This window comes from Capricornis sumatraensis, chromosome X (assembly GCF_032405125.1).
Source record: "Capricornis sumatraensis isolate serow.1 chromosome X, serow.2, whole genome shotgun sequence".
In the NCBI taxonomy this organism is placed as follows: domain Eukaryota; kingdom Metazoa; phylum Chordata; class Mammalia; order Artiodactyla; family Bovidae; genus Capricornis; species Capricornis sumatraensis.
The window spans coordinates 119,535,717-119,549,958 of NC_091092.1; the positions used below are offsets into that span (position 1 = coordinate 119,535,717).

General features: G+C 46.1%; 2 protein-coding genes across 2 annotated transcripts; both read right to left on the reverse strand.

Annotated features, from left to right (window-relative positions):
- Nucleotides 1–6,715: 6,715 nt before the first annotated feature.
- On the reverse strand, nt 6,716–7,639 carry LOC138071916 (melanoma-associated antigen B5-like). The gene has a single exon (XM_068963291.1). The coding sequence runs from the start codon at nt 7,637–7,639 to the stop codon at nt 6,716–6,718; it is 924 nt and encodes a 307-aa protein (XP_068819392.1).
- A 4,422-nt stretch (nt 7,640–12,061) lies between these two features.
- On the reverse strand, nt 12,062–13,093 carry LOC138071917 (melanoma-associated antigen B17-like). The gene has a single exon (XM_068963292.1). It carries the CDS (start codon nt 13,091–13,093, stop codon nt 12,062–12,064), a length of 1,032 nt encoding a protein of 343 aa, XP_068819393.1.
- Nucleotides 13,094–14,242: the final 1,149 nt, after the last annotated feature.

The window sequence follows — 14,242 nt, forward strand, 5'->3', positions numbered from 1 at the left end:
GGGACTCTATATTTGTCAGTGCCACGCTCTCAGTTCGTCCTACCCACGGCTTCCCTTGCTGTGTCCACAGGTCCATTCTCCACATCCATGTCACTATTCCTGCCCTTCAGATAGGTTCGTGAGTAGCGTTCCTACTTTCCATGTATATGCGTTAATGTACATTGCTTTTCTGTTTCTAACTTTCTTCGCTCTGTAAACAGGCTCTAGGTGCATCCACCTCACTACAAGTGACTTAAATTTGCTCCTTTTTATGACTGATGTTCCATTCTATGTGGCTACCACAACTTCCCTATCCAGTCATCTGTCAGTTGAAGTCTACTTTGCTTCCATGCCCTGTCTATTGGAAGTAGTGCTGCAATGAACATTGGATACACGTGTCTTTTCAATTCTTCTTTTCTCGGTGTATATGCCCAGTATTTCTATTGCTGGGACATATGGTAGTTTTAATCCTAGTTTTTAAAGGAACCTCCCTAGTGTTCTCCATAGTGGCTATATCAATTTCCATTCCCACCTTTTCTCTAAACTCTCCCCAGCATTTACTGCTTGTACAAATTCTGACCTGTATGAGGCGACACCTCATTGTAATTTTGATCTGCATTTCTTTCATGATGAGCGATGTAGCTCCTCTTTTCATGTGTTTATATTTTTGTTGCCCTTTGTATTTCTTTTCTGAAAGAACAGATTTAAGTTTGGAGAAAATTCAGCAGATAGTATAGAGAGGTCTCATACAGCCACTCTCTTCCTCCACTTGGTATCTTCTATTATTAACATCTTGTATTGGATCAATGGATATAAGTTCGTTTTTTACAACTGACCCACGAATGTCAATATCTCATTATTACCTATTGTCCATTGTTTACAATACATTTTACTTCTGTGTTTTACAGTTCTTTAGTGTTTGACAGATGCATGATATTATCAACTCAGCCAACACAGTGTCGTGCAGAGGAGTGTGAATGCCCTATGGATCTCCCATGCTCCATCTGTTCATCCCTCAAAACCTCACTTGGAACCCATGACAACTACTGAACGTTTTACTCTTTCTAAAGATTTGCATTTTCCAGAATGTAACATTGACGGAATCATACAGTATGTAAGCTTTTTATACTGGCTTCTTCTGCTAGTCAATATACATTGAATTGTCTCTATATGTTTTTATGCTTTGAAATGTTTTCTTCCAGGACTGAATGGCATTCCATGAAGCTTACCATAGTTTGTTTCCCCACTCATCTACTGAAGGTTATCTTTGGTGATTTTGGTTTTTGGCAGCTATGACTTATTCTTCTATAAAAATTTGGTTGAAGGTTTTTGGATGGGCTTAAGGATTTGGCTCTTTTGAGTAAATACCTTAATGTTCATTTGTTAGATCATAGGATAAGACTATATGTAGCTTAAAAGAATTTCCCAGACAGTTTGGAAAGTATCAGTATCACTGCATTCCCTTTAGCAATGAATTAACTTTCAGGTAGTTTGCCTGTTTCCTCTTCATTTATTTGGACTTCTGTGTTTCTGGTTTGTTCTTTCATTTGTGCAGTATTTCTCTGCCTTTTCCATTATTATTATTATTTTAATTATTGTGTTTGAGGTCTCCTTTCCCCAGGCTTCAAGGTTGAATTCTTTCTTCTTTTTTGGTTCTGCCCTCTAAGGTTGTTCCAGTGGTTTGTGTAAGCTTCTTATAGGGTGAGATTTGTGCTGCGTTTTTGTTTCTTTGTCCGTTTTTTCTTCTGATGGGCAAGGCTGAGTAGGTGGTAATTCTGTCTGCTGATGATCAGGTTTGTATTTTTCTTTTCTTTGTGGTTTAGGTGAGGCATCCTGCACAGGGGCTATCAGTGGTTTGGTGATGCCGGGTCTTGTATTCCAGTGGTTTCCTTTGTGTCAGTTCTCACTATTTGATATCCTAGGGTTAGTTCTCTGGTAGTCTAGGATCTTGGAACCAGTGGACCCACTCTAAAGCCTCAGGGCTTGACCTTGAGTTATGCATGGGTCTGTAAATACTTTTCTGCTGGTCATGTACTCCTGTCCACTCTCAGCTGCTTTTCTGCATGCACTTCTATTCTGAAGATGTATTCCTGATGTGTCCGTGGAGAGAGATGTATTCCACGTCCACCAGTTCCTCTTGCAATCTTGTTCCTCCTGAGCAAGATACGAGAGAGTCCCTTGGACTGCAAGGAGATCTAACCAGTCAACTCTAAAGGATATCAGTCCTGAATATGCACTGGAAGGACTGATGCTGAAGCTGAAGCTCCAGTACTTTGGAGACCTGACGTGAAGAACTGACTCGTTGGAAAAGACCCCATGCTGGGAAAGATTGAAGGCAGGAAGAGAAGGGAAGGGCAGAGGATGAAATGGTTGGACAGCATCACCTACTCAATGGACATGAGTTTGGGCAAGCTCTGGGAATTGGTGATGGACAGGGAAGCCTGGCATGCTGCAGTCCATGGGGTTGCAAAGAGTCAGACACGACCAAGAGACTGAACAGAAGAGATGAGTCATCAAAATATTCTTGTCATTCCTATATTTTCTGGATGAGTTGAAGCCTTCCCTTGCTGCAAGGCTGATTCCCTTACAGTGGCAAAGAACGTGTGAGAAAATGTGTTCTCTGCTTGGTTTATCAACTGTGATCCAGGCACACATTTCCCTGGGCAAATTATATAAGCTTTAACCAAAGCCTTGCAGGCTTCTTGAAATTATCATTGTACCTATGACCCACAAACTTCAGGGAGGATTGACAGAAATAATACAAAAACTGCACTCTAGCAATGTAAGAATTAGGAACGTGGGGATTTCAGTATAGCCACTCAGTCGTGTCCAGCTCTTTGTGACCCCATGAATCGCAGCACGCCACGCCTTCCTGTCCATCACCACCTCCTGGAGTTCATTCAGACTCACGTCCATCGAGTCCGTGATGCCATCCAGCCATCTCATCCTCTGTCGTCCCCTTCTCTTCTTGCCCCTAATCCCAGTATCAGAGTCTTTTCCAATGAGTCAACTCTCCGCATGAGGTCGCCAAAGTCCTGGAGTTTCAGCTTTAGCATCATTCCTTCCAAAGAAATCCCAGGGCTGATCTCCTTCAGAATGGACTGGTTGGATCTCCTTGCAGTCCAAGGGACTCTCAAGAATCTTCTCCAACACTACAGTTCAAAAGCATCAATTCTTCAGCACTCAGCTTTCTTCACAGTCCAACTCTCACATCCGTACATGACCACTGGAAAAACCATAGCTTTGACTAGACGGACCTTTGTTGGCAAACTCATGTCTCTGCTTTTCAATATGCTGTTTTAGTTGCCCATAACTTTTCTTCGAAGGAATAAGTGTCTTTTAATTTCATGGCTGAAGTCACCATCTGCAGTGATTTTGGAGCCCCCAAAAATAAACTCTGACACTGTTTCCACTGTTTCCCCATCTATTTCCCATGAAGTGATGGGACCAGATGCAATGATCTTTGATTTCTGAATGTTGAACTTTAAGCCAACTTTTTCACTCTCCTCTTTCACTTTCATCAGGAGGCTTTTTAGTTCCCCTACACTTTCTGCCATAAGGGTGGTGTCATCTGCATATCTGAGGTTATTGATATTTCTCCCAGCAGTCGTGATTCCAGCTTGTGCTTGTTTCAGCCCAGCGTTCCTCATGATGGACTCTGCATATAAGTTAAATAAGCAGGGTGACAATATACAGCCTTGATGTACTCCTTTTCCTATTTGGAACCAATCTGTTGTTCCATGTCCAGTTTTAACTGTTGCTTCCTTACCTGCATATAGGTTTCTCAAGAGGCAGGTCAGGTGGTCTGGTGTTCCCATCTCTTTCACAATTTTCCACAGTTTATTGTGATCCAGACAGTCAAAGGCTTTGGCATACTCAATAAAGCAGAAATAGATGTTTTCCCGGAACTCTCTTGCTTTTTCCACGGAGCCATAAAAACCCATTGAAAAACAGCCAGGGAACGTGCTGACAGAATTCCCATCAGCCTTACCAAGTGAGTAAGGAACATCACTTCTGGCAGGCACAGGAACTTTAGGATGTTTTGGGGACTTCAGGAAGAGAGGAATTCATCCAGATCTCTAAGTTTGACAACAGGTCTTTGCTGTGGCTTCCTAGCCTCAAGAAGCTATTAAAATTTCCTTCTGGACACTCCTTATAAACCGTTCCAGCAAAGCAGATTTAAAAGCACCTATATGGCAAATTGTTATTCTTACTATACTTAGATAAATAATCAGGCCAAGTTTATTGAATGTAGACTTCCTTTGCAAACAAATTAGGTCTTAGTTTTCCTGTCTTCGGTAGAAATGAGGGAGATGATAGACAGCAAAAAATGGTTCCATAGAAAGTGTACTATACATGTGTGGATATTAGGTTCTAGTGGTATTACGTTTCCTTGAAGTATTGTTATTTACCTGCAAACTGGGTTGGATCCTGAATTTTTCTAGTGTCCACCCGTATTTAGCTGCACCTTTCTTACTAAAATTCCCAATTTCTCCCAATCTTTTGATGTGTCTGTGGGAGACGGTGAGCTCTGAGCGATACACCTCTGCCATCTTGATCCGCTCACTCTCCCATTCTTTTGACTTGAATCACTGAGAACTAACATTGCCATTTTCCTGAAGTCCTGCAACGTGAAGCTAGATGACTTGATGCAAAGATCAGAGAAATTGTTACAACAGCTCACGTTCAAACAGACTTCATGCCTGTTGCTGTATGAGCCACTCAGAAAGTTAACCTGGTCACCCAGAGATATTGCTAACTGTGATAGAGACATTTCAAACTGCAATAGTTGCTTCGATCCTGACACCTTCTTGACTGACTACCCCCTGGGCTCAGAAACTGGTTGATAACCAGCTCCAATCATTTACATCTGCTTTTCTTTTGTTTCCATAGAAATGCCTCTTATTAATAACTATCTGATACTGCTTGTACCCTAGACCTGGCTTTGGGAGCCCACCTGCAACACCACCTATTGAAATGAGATATCACTCTTTAAATGAACTGACCTGTTCTCAGAACTATGCAACTGCTGCCATGAAATGGAAGACTCCACTAATCCATTCTCTCTGTCCACAGTGACCAGATCAGCTTTTACCATGTGAGACTTGCAGGCAAGTTTCAGAGGAGGGACCTGTCAAGGCATAGGGCACTCTGCCCCAAAAAAACCACAGTGGCGTATTGATTATTTTGATTTCACGTTACTTAAGAAACAGCCAACAGAGGAGGGACATCCCGCCGCCCCCGATTTCTGCCTCCCTGAGAGCAGGAAATACATCTCATATGAAGGATGTACTGCCTGCATCTGGAGGCAGAGGGAAACCCTTCCAACCAGAAATAGGCAGTTCAAGCAGAGAAGTCTGTATACACCAACCTTGTTAAGTCTTTAATTTACTACCCTGGATACAGATTCTGTTTAGATTTCTTAGTAGTAGAGTACCTAAACCCTAAGTTCATCTGTCCTGTCGATTCCTCACAAATTGTTTTGTTGTTTACTAAATAAAGAAGCTGCCTGCTTTGCCCACGTCTTAGGTCCCATTTCTATGACACTTCTTGTGCACATGAATTGCAATTTGTCTCTTTGTCTCCTGTTACTCTGTCTTGTGTCAAGTTTACTAGTAGTCTGACCACAAGAATTCAGAAGGGATAAAGGGAGGAACGTCTTTCTTCCCTACACACCTCAAAGGAGTTCACCCTTACATCTCAGAAACTCCCTGGAGACGATGTGCGTAGAATACCAGTCTGTGCACGGGAATCTCCTGCATTGAGATAAGAGCAGAGACACCTTAGATTTCTGTCTGTTAGGGGACAAATTGTGACCCTCCACAAATGCATATTGAAGGCATAACTTGGAGTACTTCAGAATGCAACTGTAGTTAGAAATAAGGTCTTTAAAGAGATGGTTGAGTTAAAATGAAGTCATTAGGGTGGGCCATAACCCAGTGTGACTATCAGAAGAAATTGAGACACAAAAGGAGGCACCAAGGATATATGCACTCAAAAGGAATGCAAGTGAAGAGGGTAGCCACCTGGCAGCCAAAGGGAGAGGCCTCAGGGTAAACCAGCCCTCACCTTGAACTTGCAGCCTCTAGAACTCCGAGAAAATAAATTTCCGTTGTTTCAGCCACCCATTCTGTGGGGTTTTGTGTGGAGAGCCTAACAGATCTGTACGTTACCCCAGGTAGAGATTTCTTCCTGGATAGTCTTTTTACTTTCCTGTCATTCCTAAAGGCTATCTCAAGATCTTGCTTATGTGATTGCAGCTCCTTCTTTCTAAAGTTGTATGGGGATAGGCTAGGTCTTGATCTTAGCCTCACCAGACCTAGCATAGAGCCTTTCAAAGAGCAGGTGCTCAAAAAATAAATGAAGACAGTAAAGGTCTAACTTGGTAAGGTTTAATACCTCCTGCATTTTTCAAGTAGCATATCGAGGTATAAATTATTTAGTTTTACAAAACAGAAGACCGAAAAGATGGAGAATAATCAAGGTTGATCATGTTTTGAAACTTTTTTCAATTTATTTTATCATTCCATTGTCCCAGCAGTTTAACTGCGGGATTGCTTCCCATTTCAGCAAAAGTCCCTATTTTGATGTCCCATTTTCTTATCTGGATGATCTTTTAAAACTCTTAGTCTTCGGTAGGGGTGGGAGAAGCTGCTGGACGTGGCAGTGGATCATGCCTGGAAGGGACAGTGGTGCCAGGCCTGGCTGGAACTGTGGCTCGAGCTCTCTCTTCATCTCACAAAGCCTCTTCATATTGTGATGAGAAGGCACTTGGGACCGTATCATTGACTTTTGCCAAAAATTCCAGGACTTTCATTTTGCTGGTTTCAGCATGGGCTCGTGGGCCCCACAGGAACTCGTAACGTGGAGGATCGCTGTGGGCAACATGAGGGTACTCCAGGTACTTCATCGTCACTAAGTCTCTGGTGATGAGCTTCCTGGGCTCTCCGTAGATGAAGTGTTTTCTCCCAGCATATACTCGCATCATATTCAAGAATTTCCAGATGTCTTCCTCAGTGGCACAGCCGCCCTTCACGAAGATCACACCCAGAACTGTCATCAAGAGACCAGTCTTAGGTAAGCCCCTACCATCCCACACCCTCCCATTGTTGGGCAGGTTCAGTTTGCTGACGAGGTCATAGGAGTGGATGGTTGAGTCAACTTCCTTCAAGTCAACTGCAACGACAGCCTCGACGTGTTCAGAGGCTCTCTTGAGAATCTCGGCAAATCGGTGATGGTATCTTGGGTGGATAATCTTCAGCATGTCTTCCTTCATGACGGGCTGCTTCATTTTATACTTACACAGAAGGAACTGCTCCAACAAACTTGTCATGCTGTTCAGAGTATCACCGTAGGTGTTTTCGGTAGAAGATGAGGAACGTGAATCTTCCTCATCTTGACTGGTATCTTCTTCATCAGATGTTGGGTCAGCAGTAGTTGAAAAAGTGCTGGTAGTAGATGGGGCTTCCAAAGACCCCTGGGAAGTGCTATCTGACCCAGTAGCTGATGAGCTCTGTGATTTATCTTCTAAAAGAGAAGAGGTAGAGGGAAGCTCTTCCATTACTGCAGTGGGCTGAACTCCCTTGTGACTCTGGGGCTCATATCGGGCCTGGTGGCGTTTCTCATGGATGCAGAGTATATGAGACTGACCCTGAGGCATGATGACTGCTCTGGGGGACAATGATTAGAAGTGTGAGCAGGAGGGCAGGTGATAAGGGCCCACAGGATGATGAAGGTTGAGTGTGCGGCCGCAGCAGGGGAATACCACCTTGGTTATCAGGAAGGCTACATTTGTGGTTTTCTTGAGGGCACTGTTCTGAAAACCCCCAGGGTTCCTATTCTTTTAACCAACCTGTCCTTTGGGAAACATATTGAAGGAAATTAGGGTGATCTTTAGGCTGCATCCTGCTACCCCTGCCTCAGGCATGCTGGGGTGACAGAAGGGGCTGGTAGTCTCCTACACAGAGGCATCTGTTATTTCACATTCAAGACCACCAACCCAACTAGTGGCCAGTCATAGGATCTATTCCCTTGCTGTTCTGTAGTTGGCATCACAAAGCTCCCTGGGATTTCTGAGAAGTGAAGAGGTCCTCACCGCATCACCTCAGTCAGTAGTTATCATGCAGTACTGAGTGCGCACTGAGAAGTTTTCGTCCCTGCCACTGAAGTCCTCAACACGAATTAAGAGTGCTTCCTTTGGTTCCCCATAGGGCCTGGTGTCCCCACCCCTTTCTTGGAATGGTATCTGCACCTTCATACTAAGGGTTTCACCTCCGACACACCTGATACAAATAAATGTTGGTGGAACTTCAGCTTGATAGCTCTGTCCTGGTTCTTCAAGGGCTATAAGGAACAGGGCTGGATTCACTATCAGTTCTTTTTATTGGCAGATGATCCCTCAGTCCTTGCTTTGACCTCTGTTGTGGCCTGAAATTCTACCCTCCCTTCCCCTTAGGTCCACCCCTTCTACTACTATACTTTTCTTATAGTAGGGCAAGCATCTCCGTGAGACCCCGAGGAGAAAGTAAGATTCTCCTCGTCCATCCATACCCGTCCCTGGTCTTCTGAGGCGCAGAGGATGAGTCATACGGTGATGGGGTGTGTGGTTCCCTTCGTCTTCAGGGTATTCAGTTGGTTTCTGGAAAACCTGGAAATAATCCCACTGCTGGCCCTAGGCTATACCCCTTGGACCATGTCCCAGTCCCGCTTGTGACATCATAGAAGGAAATGGGCATGTCATGTCAACAATGAGCAGGTATCCAAGGGATGCCAGGGAGGGCAGGGTTCTGTGCGGTTTCCTCAGAGTTCTGAGGTCAGGGGGTTTCATACGTCCAAAGCTTGACTCCTGGCAGGGTGTGGGGCTCCTTTGGTTACATAAGGGAGCTCTCCTCAGACTAAGCTCCTCCCTCCCTGTGATGCCAGAGAGGGAAAGTCTGGGAATGCCACACGAGTCTGCTCCTGCCTGTGCCTTTAGGGATGACAACAGGATTCAGGCTTCTTGGGGCCCTCCGTGTTCAGTTTCGGGGTATGACCTGACTCAGGTGCCTCACCTTGACTCCTGGGGGACTCTGGATTTCTTCTCTCAGCCTAAGGTGAACCTTTTAGAGCAAAGACCATGTCCTTGCAAGCCCTGAAGAGAAGTGAGGGAATGTGCAGCCTGGCAGCCCTGTCTTGGCCTTCTGAGAGCAGACACAGGCCAGTCTCTCTGTGACTTCAGTTCCTCATTCATCTGTCTTTACCTTGACTCCTGTCTCTTCTATGAAAGACTTCTTGGGAAATGCCACATCTTAGAAAAGTCTTAGTCTGCCTGCACCAAATCTCACAGACAATGGGTTGAGACCCAGGAGTGATGGGGAAGCTGCAGTCCAGGAGGCGGTCCCAGTATGGGTGGTGTGCTATCAGAGAACACACGGTGATCTCTTCCTTCTCTTCACTGACCAGACACAGCCTCTTGTAGAACCTTCACTCTAACAGATTTACTCTCTGAAAGGAAGGGGCTGAATTAAATGATTTTGTGCATCCCTGATCTTTTGTGGTTTACTGACGTTTCCTTTGTAGATAAATTGTCACTGAATGCTGTCTCCTTCTTTATTCGTACTTCACTTTTATTTTAATATTTTTGTTACTTATTTTTAGGGCTTTTTATTCCAAAACTGTGTTTAGGGTATGAAATTCTATTTAGCATGTGAAATACCTTTTTTGACTAATGTTCAGAAAGAGGACGTGACCCACGGTTGGCCTCATCCTGGTGGAATGGCACAGTGTGGGCTCTGGAGAAATTCAGTGCCAGGGTTCAGTCCAGTTCCTATCATTTATGAGCTTTGAATTTGAGCTTCTTTATTCCAGCTTCTTTATCTGCAAATTGTGTTTGAAGAAGTCTAGTTTCATCCATCTCATCAGAACTGATTCAAATGTATTCTTTTTAACGGCTGAGTAATACTCCATTGTGTATATGTACCACAGCTTTCTTATCCGGGTTCATGTTTGGGAACGCATGTACAGCCGTGGTGGATTCATGTCAATGTATGGCAAAACCAATACAGTATTGTAAAGTAAAGTAAAGTAAAAATAAAAATTAAAAAAAAGAAAAATTAAAAAAAAAGAAAAAAATCTATAGTGTAGGACCACAGACCTGTGTGATTTATGTAAATCACCTGGCACAGTATGAGAGAAGCTTTGGCACGTTGAATGAATGGCAGTTATTACGAAGGTGATTTTCACCCCCGAATGATCCAAACTTCCATCACATAATTTTCTTTCCAGCCTATATTAGAGAATATGCAACTCCAAACAATAATCAAATCCATATCAGCACTAATGCTCCCCAGCAGGTAAAACCAAGCAGTATTTTCCCTATTTGAGCACCTTTTAATGTGTTTGGGGTTATCTTCTCCACATGGATGCAAGTACAAGTTCATCTGTCTCAAGGACCAGCAACTTCCCTCTCAGGTGTGTGTGTGTGTGTGTGTGTGTGTGTTTCCCAAACCACGCCTAATTTAATACCACTGACAGTAAAAATTGAGCCCACCCTTAGTTTGCCAAGTTACACTAAACATAACCTATTTAAACTGCCCATTTACAGAGCAAGTTCTGGTGCTCCCATCCCAGAAAAAGAGAGACAGTCCAGGGACATCGTGGCATCTCGCTTCAATGGGTATCACCCTTATTTCTCAGAAACACTCTGGACAGCTTTTGATGAAAACACATAGTGTGAGTGTTCACTTGCCCTGGCTCAAGTGCACAGGGCCCCTTCCATTCCCTATGTTGAGATTCCCTATGGTTTTCAGATATCCCCAAATAATGGTAAATAAACGGCATCCCACTCCAGTACTCTTGCCTGGAAAATCCCAGGGATGGAGGAGCCTGGTAGCCTGCAGTCCATGGGGACGCTGAGGGTCGGACACAACTAAGTGACTTCACTTTCCCTTTTCACTTTCATGCACTGGAGAAGGAAATGGCAACCCACTCGTGTTCTTGCCTGGAGAATCCCAGGGACGGGGGAGCCTGGTGGGCTGCCATCTATGGGGTTGCACAGAATCAGACGCCAGTGAGGTGACTTAGCAGTAGCAGTATATGGTTTACATATATCCTAGGTTTACGCCTCACCTCTGAGAACCATGATATGAGTTCTGGCATCACTCCCACAGCTTCATCTAGCCCATCATGCATCTGGACTGAAAATGACCTCCCACCGAGGAACTAGACGTTTCCCAAGACCCAGTGCTGCCTTAATCAGGTAACTTAGACATGCTTGCTCTCATCTGGAACCTCCTCTTCCACACCTCCCCCATTTAAATTTATGATTTGTTTATTCCTTAGAGTTAGCTCACCACCTTCCATATATGGTACCTGCTGCTAGACTCAAAATTCCATGGGCAGTGGCTTGGTCTCCATTTTCTTACCAACCCAGTACTATAACAAAGCCTTCTAAACAGAAGATGGTCAATTCATTTGGCAGAAAACAGAAATAATGAGCAAAGACTCTGTTTTATTATGATTGAAGTGTCATACAGTTTGAATAAGCTACACAAATCTAAGTCCATGTTATTAGCTTTTACAAGGAAAGAAGACAGATAAGACAAATGAAGAAGAAACCTGCGTTTACTCTGAATGCTTTCTGATCCCAAATATTTATCTCTAGGATTCTCACACATTTCCAAGTAAAATCCTATTCCAGTGCTATATTACCTCATTCTGGACCATGAGGAAAATACTGAAGTCTTTTCAACTTGTTTACAAATAACGAACTCCTAGTCAAAAACCTAATAGCAGTAAACATGACTCCGTTGACATTAATAAACCTAAATTCTGAAGCAAAATAAACCTTATGAAGAGCAGTAACATTTAAAATTATAAAACACCTCTACCTACCTACCGAAATCATCTGTTTTTGACTAGATAGTATTCACATGGATAAAAGGAACACATGCATATTTTGTTAAAACTGTACCTAAACTCCCATACTACTTAAAACTGTGAAGAACATATGGGTTTTGTTCCCCCCACCCCTACTACCCTGCGCTATTTTGGAGGTGGACTGTTCTCTTCCAACTCAAGGGGAACAAAATGCCCTGACCCTTCCCTAGATGTGGGAGGAGCTGTAGGACTTGGCCCTGGAAGGGTCACTGGCCTCAGCCATGGCTGGAGAAATGGAAATGCCTCTCAGCCCTGCTCTAACCACCTGATCTCTCAGAGCCTCGTCATAGAGGTCTGGGAAGGAACTCGGGACCCTATCCTGGATCTTGGCCAGAACTTCCAACACCTTCATCTTACTGGTCTCGGCATAAGATCTCGGGCCCCACAGGAACTCGTAGAGCGGAGGATCGCTATTGGGCACCTGGCGGTAGTTGAGGTACCCCTTCTGCACCAGATCTTTGGTGATGAGCTTTCTGGGCTCCCCAAAGATGGAGTGCTTCCTCCCAGCATAGATCCCCAACACATTGAGGAAATCCCAGATCTCCTCCTCGGTGGCGCGGTCACCCTTCATAAAGATGATGCCCAGGAGCGCCATGAGGAGACCAGACTTGGGCAGCTCCTCCTCATCACTTGAACCTTCCTCAACCCCGAGAGTGAACTTGTTGACGAGGGCGTAGATGTTCCTGCTGCAGTCGACTTCCTTCAGCTCCAGGCCAAACACCAGCTCCACATGCTCAGAGGCTCTGCTCAGGATCTCCGGGAAGTGCTGCTTGTACTTCCTGCCGATGACATTCAGCATGGCATTCTTTGTGATGGGCTCCTTCTTGGTGTACCTCTCCAGCAGGAAATCCATCACCAGGCTGGCCTTCCTCATGAGAGGATCTTTGCGAATGCTCCGAGCAAGCAGGGCTGCTCGGGCGGCATCTGCTCTTTCCTCCTCGGGGCCCTGGGCACCTTGATCAGCTCCTGCACAGGAAGCCTCTGCATCAGGAGAGCTAGGGGCCATGGCTCCCTGAAGCTCCTGGTGATCGCCAGCAGCAGGGGAGCTCGGGGGAGAACCCTGAGGGACAGAAGAGGGGGAGGAGGGGCACTCCTTTCCTGGGGCTGCAGCAGCACTGGCCTGGGCCTCCTGAGTGTCCCCCTGGACCTGGTGACGTTTCCCGTGGGCATGATGCTTCTTTTTGTGCTTCCGAGGCATGATGACACAGGTCAAGGACCGCAGGCGGGCGTGCAGTTAGGAAGGCAGGCAACGAGGGCGCCTTGAGGAAGGACAAAGAAATGTTGTGAGCACCTTCACCAGGGAGAGTCGTCCCTGGCTTAAACCAAGTCCACTTCGCAAGGCCACTTCTCTAGGACCCACAAGTCTCCTGTTCTCCTAGTCAGCCTGTCCCCTGAGACCCCTGAGGAGGAAGTGAGAGTGAGCCCTGGGGCACAGCCAGACAGCCCTGCCTGGGCGTTAGACGGGGGCCTGTGAGGGCAGGCAGGGGAGGCATGTCCTTTCAGTTCACATTCAGAGTTAGGATGAAAAACGGGGAATGACCCCCTAGCACCCGCCCCGATCCCTCTTCTGCTCTGAAGCTGATGCTGCCACCTTCCCTGTGACTCTGGAGAACGAGAGGAGGGAGCGCTCAGACTGCCACCGAAGGGTCCCAGGACCCGCCCTTCTGTAGGCAAGCTCTAACCTCCCCACTCAGACCGCAGCCTCCCTTCCCCGTGTTCGGCCAGGAGGAAATGCTAACCACGGGGGAGGGTCCTGATTGGCCCGTGTGTCGGGGAGGATGGTCCTCACTCTGGCTCCTCCTGAGCCCTGACATCCTCCCTGTACTGACGAGCTACAAGCCCTGGGACCGAGGTCCCCTCCTTACTCACTGTCCCACATCCGAGATAGCAATGAGGGTGCCCCGCAGCCGTTAGAGCTGCCCGGATACTACCCGCATGCTCTGAGGCCAAGTCGCGGGCTGGGGGTTTCACGTGGCCGCTGTTCTGGGGTGTGAGACCCTCAGTCCACCCCGAGGGTCCCTCCTTTTAGCTACAGGGCTCGGGGCTTTCCCTCTACTGAGCAGAACTCGAGTCCACCAGCCCCGGACCGAAGCCTTCCTCTCGGAGACCACCTGGGTGACGTGGCTGGACTTGGGGCTTAAGATGCAGGCCCAAATCTTTAAGGGGACCACAGGGGCAGGGTGGCCGGGCGTTATCCGGGCCCCCCTTTTCAGAGGGAAAGGCTTGGTCGTGCCAGACATGTGTCCCCGCACTTGTAACACAGGTCACCTCACACTTGGACACCTTATGAGACCTGGGAGTCCTCCGTCTGGGCACCCTACACGGCAGTTCTCTAAGACGACAGCAG